Source organism: Erythrolamprus reginae, chromosome 2 (assembly GCF_031021105.1).
Source record: "Erythrolamprus reginae isolate rEryReg1 chromosome 2, rEryReg1.hap1, whole genome shotgun sequence".
In the NCBI taxonomy this organism is placed as follows: domain Eukaryota; kingdom Metazoa; phylum Chordata; class Lepidosauria; order Squamata; family Dipsadidae; genus Erythrolamprus; species Erythrolamprus reginae.
Window position 1 is genome coordinate 114,745,403 of NC_091951.1, and position 12,476 is coordinate 114,757,878.

General features: G+C 34.7%; 1 protein-coding gene across 1 annotated transcript in view; it reads right to left on the minus strand.

Annotated features, from left to right (window-relative positions):
- DDX46 (DEAD-box helicase 46) overlaps positions 1-12,476 on the minus strand; it is a 38,735-nt gene that overhangs the window by 6,462 nt on the left and 19,797 nt on the right. Inside the window, exons 14-20 of the mRNA XM_070739230.1 lie at positions 10,149-10,231; positions 9,571-9,735; positions 8,200-8,362; positions 7,915-8,108; positions 4,179-4,316; positions 2,220-2,369; positions 1,778-1,978 (exon numbers count right to left, since the gene is read on the minus strand). Coding sequence (XP_070595331.1) covers positions 1,778-1,978; positions 2,220-2,369; positions 4,179-4,316; positions 7,915-8,108; positions 8,200-8,362; positions 9,571-9,735; positions 10,149-10,231 — 1,094 coding nt within the window. The remainder of the gene's footprint in view (positions 1-1,777; positions 1,979-2,219; positions 2,370-4,178; positions 4,317-7,914; positions 8,109-8,199; positions 8,363-9,570; positions 9,736-10,148; positions 10,232-12,476) is intronic.

Consider the following 12,476-nt stretch of genomic DNA (forward strand, 5'->3'; position numbering starts at 1 on the left):
GTTGCCACATGCAGTCTAGTACAGGGAAGGAAGATGAAAAGAGTGGGAAAATTTGGAAAAATCAATTGTGTCCCTTCTCTCATTGTAACAATGATAGATTCAAATCAGAAACTTGATTTTAGAACTTTTCATATAGCATTTTTAGCAACAATTGGCAACTTTTATTTCTATTCCAAATATCTCATTTCCCAGCCTCTAAATAGATAGGAAAACAGAGATAAAACAAAGGGTTTATTATAAATAAATGACCAGTTCTACAAACAAGAAAAGGGCTTGCAATACCTTAGAGACCAACCAATTTATTCTGGCAGAAATTATATCTACTTCACTAAAATAAATGTGTTAGCCTTTACAAGAGTCTTTATTGTTTTTGCTGTAACAGACAATTTCACTGTCCCTCTAGAAATTAGATAATTACAGCATTCAAGTTGGCATTTTATTTTTCAGGCATGAAAAAACAGGCACAGTACAGGACACATAACAAATCTGGTGTGGGGTCATCAGAAATGTACAATCTAGGAAACATCACATATGTTCTGGGCAGAGTCAACCAGGGAAAATACTGCTTTTGTTTGCTTTACACTGTCAACTAAACAGCTCCAATGAAAGTTCCAAAGTCAACCTGACTAGGATCTGAACAAAAGATTTAACTTTTCCTCCAAACAATTACCAGTGACTTGGGGGGAGCAGAAAATTGTTTGCATTTTCCGAAATAAGAAAAACAGTGTTGAAAGTGAGCAAATTGGTGGGAACTGCAAATAATGAAAGAAGATGGCTAAAATAGAGAGGAAATAGTGAAAAGGCCCTACAATCTTTCAATATCTATGGAAGGGAACATACCAGCCCATTTCTGCTTTTTTTTCTTTTTTCTTTTGCCTTTTGCTTATGAAAGTCTTACACTGAAGAATTGTGTCTACTGTGGAAGCTATCTACATAAATAAGTACTCTGAAAAGTCAGAATCCCTGATCATTAGGTAATCTCCATGCATAAAAAGGCTTACTATAGACATTCTTAAAACAAATGTATCTCATGTATAATTGTAAATGTAAATTCTTATGCTTATTTATCAATGGTTATTCTTAAACATGCAAAGAGCCATCTACAAAAATGTTTGTTCAGAAATAATATTCATTTCTTTTTATATCAGAATACTTTCTTTTCAAGAACATTTCATGCCAATCAAATCATGTTTATTAGATCTTTTTATGTCTTTGCAAAGGACAAAAAATTTATTAAACTACCTAAATTTCTTTTGTTACTGATAAAAACCATATTTTGAATTTACAGATCAACAATCAGATCAATAGCACTTCAAATATTGGCAATAAATGCATAATAAAATTTCAGTTATTTTGATCCCCCATATACAAGTTTGTGAATACTATCTCAGTTTAATGTACTAGAGCTTCTACACTGCTACCAACCCAAATACTTAGATGGTGTCTTGCAATTATATCAAATACTTTAATTACGCAGATGTTATTCAAAATATGTTGAATTATTTGTGATAATTCCGTGTATCATGGACACCATTAAGAAGAATTTATAATTTATAATGGACTGATTCATATTTTTCTGAATACAAATTCAAATTGGGTTTCTAAATCAACTGCAACAATTTTTTCTTAAATGAAATAAAGTGTTTTATCTCTCTTTCCTGCTAGTGTCTATATTTGCAGATCTGTTCAGATAGTGAAGATTGTATTATATAAACTTAGCAAAACATAAATCATTTAACATAAAGTCTATAAAAATTGATCTGTAGAAGAGAATGACCTTAAACTGAAAAGAGACCAAAACTTGTGCCTCGGCTCCAAGATTCTTCTGTGCATTGATTCTCAATGCCAATCTCTTAGCAATTTCCAATTTCTCTGCATTTCCTGCTGTTGGGGCAGGAACATTAGATGAACCACCAGATGATGCCATGTCCTTCACTCTTTTCTTTGAATTGAACATGCTTTCAATCTGCTCGTCAATCTAATAAAAAAGAAAAGTGAAAGTTCATATTTTTAGGGTAATGATTAGAAGCAACAGGCTAATGGTTTAGATACCTAAGCAACTGGTTTCTGTTTCAAGTAGTAACCTGAAAAAGCATCCAAAATAAAAATTGCTAAAAAATATCCAAAGTAAATAAAAAGTAGAAAAATTGTGGCTGACTTTTGTGGCAACATCAAATATTTCACAGATTATGAAAATTATAGAAATATGAAATACTTACATCAACTGCTGTATCTTCATCATCTGAATCCTGCAAGCCAAGTGCTGCTTTTTGTAACTTCTTCCGCTCATTAGCCAAAGCTTCTTCTGTTTCATCAAACTTGAATCCTTTGCCAGAGAAGCCGCTACTCTTTTTAATTGTTTTCCCCTCCTATATATGCATAACCAAAAGTCAGCCACCAAATATAAAAATGTTCTAAATGTTTACTGGCAAAAGTTTTAACATGTAAGGTATTTTAATATGCCATTTTAGAAAATAAAAGAATCTTAATATTAGAAAGGCATGACCTCCAAATATGGTGGTATGCCTTTCTATGGGATGTAAAATATAAACAACATAGTAATTTTTCGACACCTAATTAGAGATGCTCTATTACAAACATAACTAACAATAAAGATTAACCATTATAGAAAAATCCCAAAATGGTTGTCATCCACGGAGGCACAAATATGTCCAAACATACTAAATATTGATAAAATCGAGAGATACAAAGATTTAATAGACAATCAAGGGGAATTGAAATCAAGACAAGAGCTCAAAGATCAGCGCCCAGACATTGATTGGTGGCCATATTTTCAAATACAGATTAGATATTAAAAAAGACGTTGCTACTCTTTTTAATTGTTTTGCCCTCTTATATATTCATAATCGAAAGTCAGCCGCCAAATATAAAAATGCTCTAAATGTTTACTGGCAAGTTTTAACATGTAAGGTATTTTACTATGTATTTTAAAGAAATGTGGTACCTTGGTACCTTATGGTATCTGCATGAAACGGCGGGGGGGGGGATGCCATTCTGGCAGCGGAAAATGGAACTCCGCATACAGCTCCATCACCAGCAGCTGCACACACACCTGCAACCGAAATCTCAAGCGAATGTTCCTTGTGCTGTGAGATTTTGCTTCCAAAAGAAAAAAAGAAAAAAAACGGAAGCAAAAAAAAATTCACTAGAATCTTGCTAGTTGCGCACATGCAAATTTTTAGTGATTTTTTTTTTTTGCTTCTGGTTTTTTTGCTTCCGCACATGCGTGGAAGCAAAGAAATCAGCAATTTGCACCAAAATCTCACAGCACAAGGGACGTTTGCGTGACATTTCAGTTGCTGCGCAATAGCGGCAGCCCCGAGCTCTGGCCGCGTGACTGTGCCGCACACATCTCTTGGCACAGTGATGGCACTGTGAGTCGTGGCCTTTGGGAGCACAGCGCTGGAGGCCTTGCCCGGTGGTGTGCCACTCTCTGCCGAGCCCAGACAACAATGGATGGACAAGGGGAGCAGACAGAGCCCCTCTGCCGAGTGAAATCCTCAGGAGCACCCACTTCTGCATAGGTAAAACACTCGATGGAGTTAGTAGGGGGAAGGAGGGAGGTGGGTGGCTGGGGGTGAGTACAGAGAAGTGGGCAAGGAGGAGGGAGGATCTCCCGCTGGGACCTCACAGGAACCGAAAAGAACAGCGGCAGCCGGAATGAGCGGCGGGGACGTGGTGGAGGGGAATCTTTCGTGTTGGGTCTCGTGGGGGTGGCCAGAGGTCTCTTACCTGTGCAGGCGGGGGGTCGTGAGGGAGGAGAAGGCTTTTCTGCTCCCTTCTCACCCTCCGAGCAACCAGCCATTTTTTGCCTATTTTTGGCATTTTTTTGGTTCTACATTTAATACTAAATGTAGTTAATGATGTACAATGATTTATGAATTACCAGAGGAGCTACCATTCTTTGGTGCTACTATATGAAGACAACTTCCTAGAAATTAAAAAAAGGATCATCCCAAAGTTCTAGCATAATCCATTCCAATACAATGTGTGATCAGAGTAGACTGTTTACACAATAGTCCCTTCAATTAATCTGAAAAGATACAAAATGTACTCCAAAGGAACCCAACTATTCTGTTTAACAACTAATATTTGCATACATAAGCAGGATTTAAGTATGTAATTGAAAACTAACAACTATAAAATGGGTAACTCACAGCTTTCTGCTGATCTTTGAAATCAGTCCAAAGTTTCTCTAGCTCAGGAGGAACTGCGGTACCTGACAACTCCAAAGCTTTAATTATATCACCAGCATACCGTGCTTGAGCTTCAGTTATGAAAGTATAGGCATAACCCTGTAATAAAATATTAAGCATAAATATAACTGAAAGTACTGTATATTGATTTCAAGTTATTTTTCTTTCCGTGAAGTTTACACTATGCTGGGATGAATTTGCAAAGTTTGATTTCCTCTTCAAAATAAGATTTCTTTCTCTATTTTCAAAGAAACAGAACCACACCAACCTATATACAGTGATACCTCGTCTTACAAACTTAATTGGTTCCGGGACGAGGTTTGTAAGGTGAAAAGTTTGTAAGACGAAAGAATGTTTCCCATAGGAATCAATGGAAAAGCGATTAATGCATGCAAGCCCAAAACTCACCCCTTTTGCCAGCCGAAGCACCCGTTTTTGTGCTGCTGGGATTCCCGAGGCTCCCCTCCATGGGAAACCTCACCTCCCGACTTCCGTGTTTTTGTGATGCTGCAGGGGAATCCTAGCAGCGCAAAACAGGTGGTTTGATGGAAACAGAGGTCCAGAGGTGGGGTTTCCCAGCGAGGGGAGCCTCAGCAAAATTACAGCATCGCAAAAACATGGAAGTCCTCGAAACCCCACCTCCGGACTTTGGTGTTTTTGTGATGCTGCAATTTCCGTTGCCAGCGAAGCGCCCGTTTTTACGCTGCTGGGATTCCCCTGCAGCATCGCAGAAACACGGAAGTCTGGAGGTGGTGTTTGTCATGGAGGGGAGCCTCAGGGGAATCCCAGTAGCACTAAAACGGCATCCCAGTGGCGGCGGCTTGGGTTTGTAAGGTGAAAATAGTTTGGAAGGAGAGGCAAAAAAATCTTAAACCCCGGGTTTGTATCTCGAAAAGTTTGTATGATGAGGGGTTTGTAAGACGAGGTATCACTGTACACTGCTCAAAAAATTTAAAGAAAACACTTAAACAACACAATATAACTCCAAGTAAATCAAACTTCTGTGAAATCAAGCTGTCCACTTAGGAAGCAACACTGATTGACAATCAATTTCACATGCAGTTGTGCACATTCAACTTTGTACAGAACAAAGTATTCAATAAGAATATTTCATTCATTCAGATCTAGGACGTGTTATTTGAGTGTTCCCTTTTGAGCAGTATAGTTGTCTGATGACTGGTCAATTTAAATACACATGCACACACAAATTTGTATTGAAACTTTTAAACAAGATAAAAACTAAAACAACTAGTAACACACACACACACAAAATAATTAAAGAAAAAAAAAGTTTCAGGAAAGAAAAAACCTGAAGAAAAATTTAAAGGAAAAATATATACCGTATATACTCGAGTATAAGCCGAGTTTTTCAGCCCAGAAAATGGGCTGAAAAACACAGCCTCGGCTTATACTCGGGTCATTGACAAAGTCACCACACGAGGGCGCCATTGCTTGAGCCAGAGCAAGGAGGCACCAGCTTTTGTCCCCTCTCCCACGCCGTAGTTCCTCTCCCTAGCTCAAGCAGAGGCAGCCATTTGCTCCAACCGAGAGGGGAAAAAGCAATGGTGAGTAACTATTCCTTGCTCTCTCTGCATTGGTATTTTGTGGTAGTTGCTGTCCTTGCTTGGATAGGATCTAATAATGTGTTATGAGGCAGAGCTAGACAGGAATTCTTTTTCTATCTGTCTATCTTTCTATCTATCTATTTTTCTATCTAACTATTTTTCTATCTATCTATCTATCTATCTATCTATCTATTTTTCTATCTGTCTGTCTGTCTATCTATCTTTCTATCTATATCTATCTGTATCTATCTATCTATCATCTATCTATCTATCTGTATCTATTTCTATCTATCTATTTTTCTATCTTTCTATCTATTTTTCTATCTATCTATTTTTCTTTCTATCTATCTATCTATCTATCTATTTTTCTGTCTGTCTGTCTGTCTATCTATCTTTCTATCTATATCTATCTATCTATCTATCTATCTATCTATCTATCTATCTATTTGGTTTTCTATGCTGATAACCTCACAGCAGCTAATGCTGAAGCTCTTCTTTGGATACACTTATTTATTTGTTTGTTTGTTTGTTTATTTATTTAATTGGATTTGTATGCAATCCCTCTCCAAGGACTCAGGGTGGCTCACAGCATATATAAAAACAGAACAATAATGTAAATCCGATTAATGATGAGAAGGAATCCAGTTTTGAAGGATTTTAACTCTTAGGTTTTAGCTTTGTTCCTGATCGAGCTACTTTTTTTACTTTTTAATTTATTGTTAATATTGTTAATTTGTTTACCCTCTTTTAAATTTACAGAGCTAGTTTACTGGTTTTCTTTAAAATAAATATTCTAAAACATGTCTCAATTAATGTAATTTTATTGTTTTCCATTTTTATAAGTTACCAGTAGCCACTGCATTTTCTAACCTCGGCTTATACTCGGGTCAATACGTTTTCCCAGTTTTTGTGGCAAAAATTGGTGCCTCGGCTTATACTCGGATCGGCTTATACTCGAGTATATACGGTACTGTATAAAGAACTGGCTTCCAATATTCTTAAGTAAAAATATATTTGAATTTCTCTTTCTAAAGTTACGTATTCTTTTCTTTGTATAATCTTATACTGCTTTAAAAAAATTATAAATCACAATTTTCATTTTTTCCATTTTTATGCAAAATATTCACAGAATAAGTTATTTATTTGTTTGTTTGTTTGTTTATTTATTTATTGGATTTGTAAGTTATGTTTTTCATATTTTTACACAGCCAAGGAGATCAACTAAATTTTAAGAGTAATTCATGGTTTCAAAAGAACTTAAATATATACCAAACAAATGAAGTAAAAAAACAACCACAGCATAAAGACTTGAATCTTAATACTATGGCAAATTTCTGATTCTGATACACTATGAAAACAACCATTAGTTTCTGAAGTATTAAGCAACATTCCAGCTTTAAACAATAAGATATAATATATTTCTAATTTTACTTTTATTCTTTAAAAAAAACCCTTGAATTAAAAATAAACCTGAAGTCAATGCAAAAATGCAGAGTATGATCCATAATGTGTATCCCATGAATGAAAAAATGAAATCTATCTTCAGTTGTTCAAAAGCGTAATGAGGTAAAATATAATTTTGTTGACAATTTTTCCTTGCTTGTGAAATCCAGAATTGAGTTCTCCCTGGTCCAATGGGACATTTTTAAACAAGGTTTCAAGAACTGAATCCTTAAAGCGATTCGCTCCGGATCTTTGCTTGTGTATATATCTTATCTATATGCAAACTAGATTATAATTCACAGCCCAGTCTTATTAAGCACATGGCCAACAGTTTTCCATTTGGTTTCAATCACAAAATCACTATTTAGTTGAAAATGAAAGGATCAATCATTGAGTCAAAACAATTAGGGCAAGGACTGAAGAACATTAAATCAAGGATCACACACAGTATGGGGACTTCAGGTTATTTACCATTACTGTATTTAATTGGAAATGACCACATTTTTGTTGTTAGTAAACCAATTTTAGGTCAAAAAGCTGCTCAGAAGATATATCAATTAACAAAGCAATTTGAATGTCTAGGCCACCCTGAGTCCACTGGAGAAGGGTGGCCTAGAAATCCAAACAAACAATTCATGCAAATGAGATTTTATCTTTTACGTCATCAGTGGAAAAACATATTTACATACTTTGTTGCCTGCACGCCCAGTTCTGCCTGCCCTGTGCACATAATCCTCGTAATGATTAGGACAACTGTAGTTGATTACAAGCATAAGCTGCTTTACATCAAGACCTCGAGCTGCTACTGATGTAGCTACAAGCAATTTGCATACTCCACTCTTAAAATCATTGATTATACTGTCTCTGTCATATTGGTCAATACCTGCAGAAGAAAACATATGCAGAGGATGATGATGAACATTTAAGTTTCAGTTACTTTGTGAAATAATTAAAAGACGAGGAATGCCCACTACCTCCATGAAGTGAAAGACAGGGGTAAGAAGCTCTCATCAAGTCTTTCAGTAATCCATCAGCATGTTCCTGTTTATCCACAAATATAATGACAGCTCCTTTTTCCTGATAATGTCCTAGTAGCTCAAGCAATTTCAAGAACTTGCTATCTTCCTCTATGACGACCTGAAAGATCAGAGTAGTTGGTGAAGGAAGCAGTACAGTTATCTCCAATGGAACATCTGGCAATATCAGCATGGTCTATAATAGCAACAAACCCGATTCAAACATCGTAGTAAATGTTCAGTAGAAACTTACTTTAATTTTACAATAAAAAGCATTAATTTTTTATAGATAATCTATAATTGCAACTACCAAACAGACCGAGAATCTGCTTCATTTTTCTTGTCTTTGGGGAAAAAAAGACTGCCTAGGTACAAAGTGAGTACTACAAAGATATACCATTATTTTGGGGTCATGTCAAAGACTTGTTCCAAACTATACAAATATTGGTTTGCTCGTTAAATGATTTTTAGGGCTGCCATTTCACTCATGGAACTCTACACAGCTCACATTATGTCAAAATTGTACAATATCTAACTAAATTAACCTTAACCCAAATTAAAACTATAACTGCATAATATACTAAAACAAGGACACATAAATTACTCACAACTACAATAATTTGATTGTTTAACCAGCCTTACCCAACATCTAGGCCAAATGTATTAGCCCATGAAACTGCTAAATCTGTATTTGGTCATCCACAACATATTTGAAATATTTTTTGCAATTATCTCCAATTTCTAAAGCAGTTTACTATGTAAACTTCACTATGGGCTGCTAGTGGAAAAAAAGCAAGCTTTAAACTGTATTTCAGATCATCTAAAATGTAAATTCTGGCTTCTGACTCTAAACTGATAAAAAATAGGTAGGTATAATATTTAGAAAAATAGCCTTGGATTCAAATATTTCTTTGATAATGCCTCAATCGTCTTTGAATCTGGAAGTTTGTGATAATGAAGTGCCAGTTCCAATCTGAATTTGTTTCTTTATAGTAGCATATGAATTCCTTTGACAACAGTACTATATGAACTTTTTAGCACAATAGATTATTGGATAAACTTTACAATAAAAATTGTATATGTGCTATCACACTGCAGCACAAGAAAATAAATGTTATCACTAATGCTTTGATGAACTGCCTCAACAAAGACACACACAACAAAAAGAATTATTCTCTACATTATACAATTAATACATTTCAGAAATCAATACCTGCAAAATATTTCTCTAGCAAAACTATGTTGGATATATAGCTTTGTTCTAAAGCTATCCTTTGAAGGCTGTCATTAAGACCGGGAAAATACAAAGGTTACATTTCTACATCTTACCACGCTCTGTTCAACATCTGAACAGACAATACTCCGCCCACCAACTTGGACCTCAATTGGTTTGCTGAGAATACGGCGAGCTAAAGCCTCCATGGCTCTAGGGAAAGTAGCAGAAAACATCACGGTCTGGCGATCAAGTCTTACATTGTCTACAATGCGCATAACCTATTGTGAACAAAAGTGGGTTAATAGTGAATTTCCCAAATCAGCTACTTATTGCTTTCCTGTGGAAATTATTCTACAATATTCAGTGTTCACACCAGTAGTAAGCAGTTATCTATTACTAAGGTATTTACAAGAGGTTAATAAGTAAACTCCGTTCTTTATTCTGGCTTTGTATAATCTTGTATCTAATTTAATTAATTAGATAACAGACAGCAATGCAGTATAAGTAGGTATCAGACAATACTTTGAACTATTTCAAAGCCCATTTTGGAACTATATTGGAGATTAAACATTTACTAGACAAAAATAACATTCTAGTAATCAATAGCTATGCCATCATAAAGCAAAACATGAAATATTCTATGTGAGCCTTTGTTAGGAAATCTACAAAAAAGAGTTATCTCTCTGGTTACCTGAGGCTCAAAGCCCATGTCAAACATTCTATCTGCTTCATCAAGGACAACATATGTCACTCTCCGAAGATTTGTTACCCGACCTATAGAAAGGAGAGAAAACAACAAAAGGAAAACAAGAATAAATCTAAAAGCTATTTTTCCTTCATAAATTATATAAATAAAATGATACATATTCTGACTAGAGTCTAAACAAAGATTTATTTATTTATTTATTTTAGAAAAAGAATTCACTAAGTGCCTTATCTCTTGTACTGTCAAATGTTTTGGCAATTGTGTACTGATGCACAAGGCCCATTATTTTGTCAATTACTTCTCTTGTATATCAGTACAGGGCCAGAAGAACCTGCAAAATTCAGAAAACAGCCCTCACCAAAACACATCATAAAACTAAGACTAAGGTGAAGCAACGAGCCACATCAGCCATTATCTGTGAGCGCCACCTACAAAAAAACATATTAGAGATTACAGCGCATGTGTGGAAAGCAAAATTCAAGTGATAACTGAAGAAACCTTACAAAATCTTAGTGTCATTATTGAAAATACTTAGGATTCAAAATTTAATTACACTAAAGTCAGGAAAAGTTTTATCTCCAATTTTCTAAGGAGAAAGTCTCACACTAATCCACAGAACCTATTCACAAAAATTACCATCTTCCTAATATAAACAGAACTACACATTTTTTTCTCATCTACAAATACAGCATAAAATCAATGAATTTAATCTTAAGAATAACTATCTCACACATACAGTGGCAAATAGACCCATGCAAAAGATATCTTTGCCTTATGTAATGATCTAGACCAAAAGATTTTTAAAAATTTAAACTAAAGTTTTTCAAAGGTGCTCATATAAAGTGTACCTAAGCCCCACTTAATTGTTTGAGAATCAGAAATTCTATACCAAGCACAGTGTGAATACATCAATAATTTCCCATCACTATTTAATATATTTTGTATTTCCTTCCTGTTAATTTATACAGTATGGCAAAGAAGAGAGACTATACATGTGTATTTAACATACACATATGCTTTTCTTTTGGAATTAAATTCTATGAATTTTTTTTAAAACAATAGGAAGCAGTTTGAGGATTTGACCTATGAAGCCATGAACCCTTAAGCTGGAAAAATTATAGATTTATACTGTGGGTTTCTATTTGTCTAATATTTGATTGAGCTAGAGACAATACAGAAAACATTCTTGTCTACTTTTGCATATAGAGAGGCAAGAAGTTGCAATCCACAACAGCCTGCTTTCTATTACTTTATACAAATTGCTACTCCCATTTCAACAAAATGATATCAAAGTGATTATATTAAAAACAATAAAAACACATTAAAAATCTGCAGAGATGCCCTAGCCATGTCACTTCTATTTCACTTAGTGAATATATACAGGAGGTCTGAGTTTCACCGCAGCTACTGATGCTTATTGGTTGGAAGCTGGATTGAGTTAGACTTTACTGCAACATCTTCAAGCAAGTGGATAGCTCTTTTTAAAAATCTGAAGGAGGAAATGCTATTTTAATGTGGTGCAAAAGTAAGTAATTCAAAGTAAACACAAGATTTCTATTTATTTTACCTTTACTTCTAAACACTATGTAGGATGTTTTTTCTAATAAATCGAGATAAGAAATTTGCAGCACTTTTTAAAAAAGTAATTGGCTCTTACTATATAAGTGTACATTATTTTGGAACAGCATTGCTGTACCTACCTTTGATGGCTTAGTCTTTGGAAGCCCAGTTCTATAACTCTTGAAGGAACGTTTTCCACAGAAGTCAAATGTCAACAGTTTAGTAAGAGTTTTTACAACAAAATACATAAACAATCAATCAAATATTCTGCAACAAGCACATGATGTTGCAATAAAATGTATTTTAAAGCTGCAATATCTGTTTAGGTTATTCGTTATCAAAACATTTTGAGAAAAAAAGCTGCTTTTTAAAAAACTCAGTTATATTTTGTTCCCAAATTTAGTAATGAAAACCTCTTGGTACTAAAAGTGAACAATCGTTGTCAACAATCATTACACAGGGAACATGATTTCAATATAAATGACAAATGTCAAACAGCTTTTTTAGAAAGTCAAATCTGAAGTTGAGCTGTAATCCCCAAATGAGTATGTTTCTTTTAAGAAATGCTTCAAAGGTTTCCATTCGTCAAATTCTTTTGGAATTTATAATCAAAGATATTAAAGAGTCATTTTTAAGACTACATTCTAGAATATTCTAGAATAGATACCACAGCTTCAACAGATCTATGAATTTCATTACTGAAGGGGAGGGAAACAATGTGTCATAATTTCTTTACAAATAAAAAGTATTTTC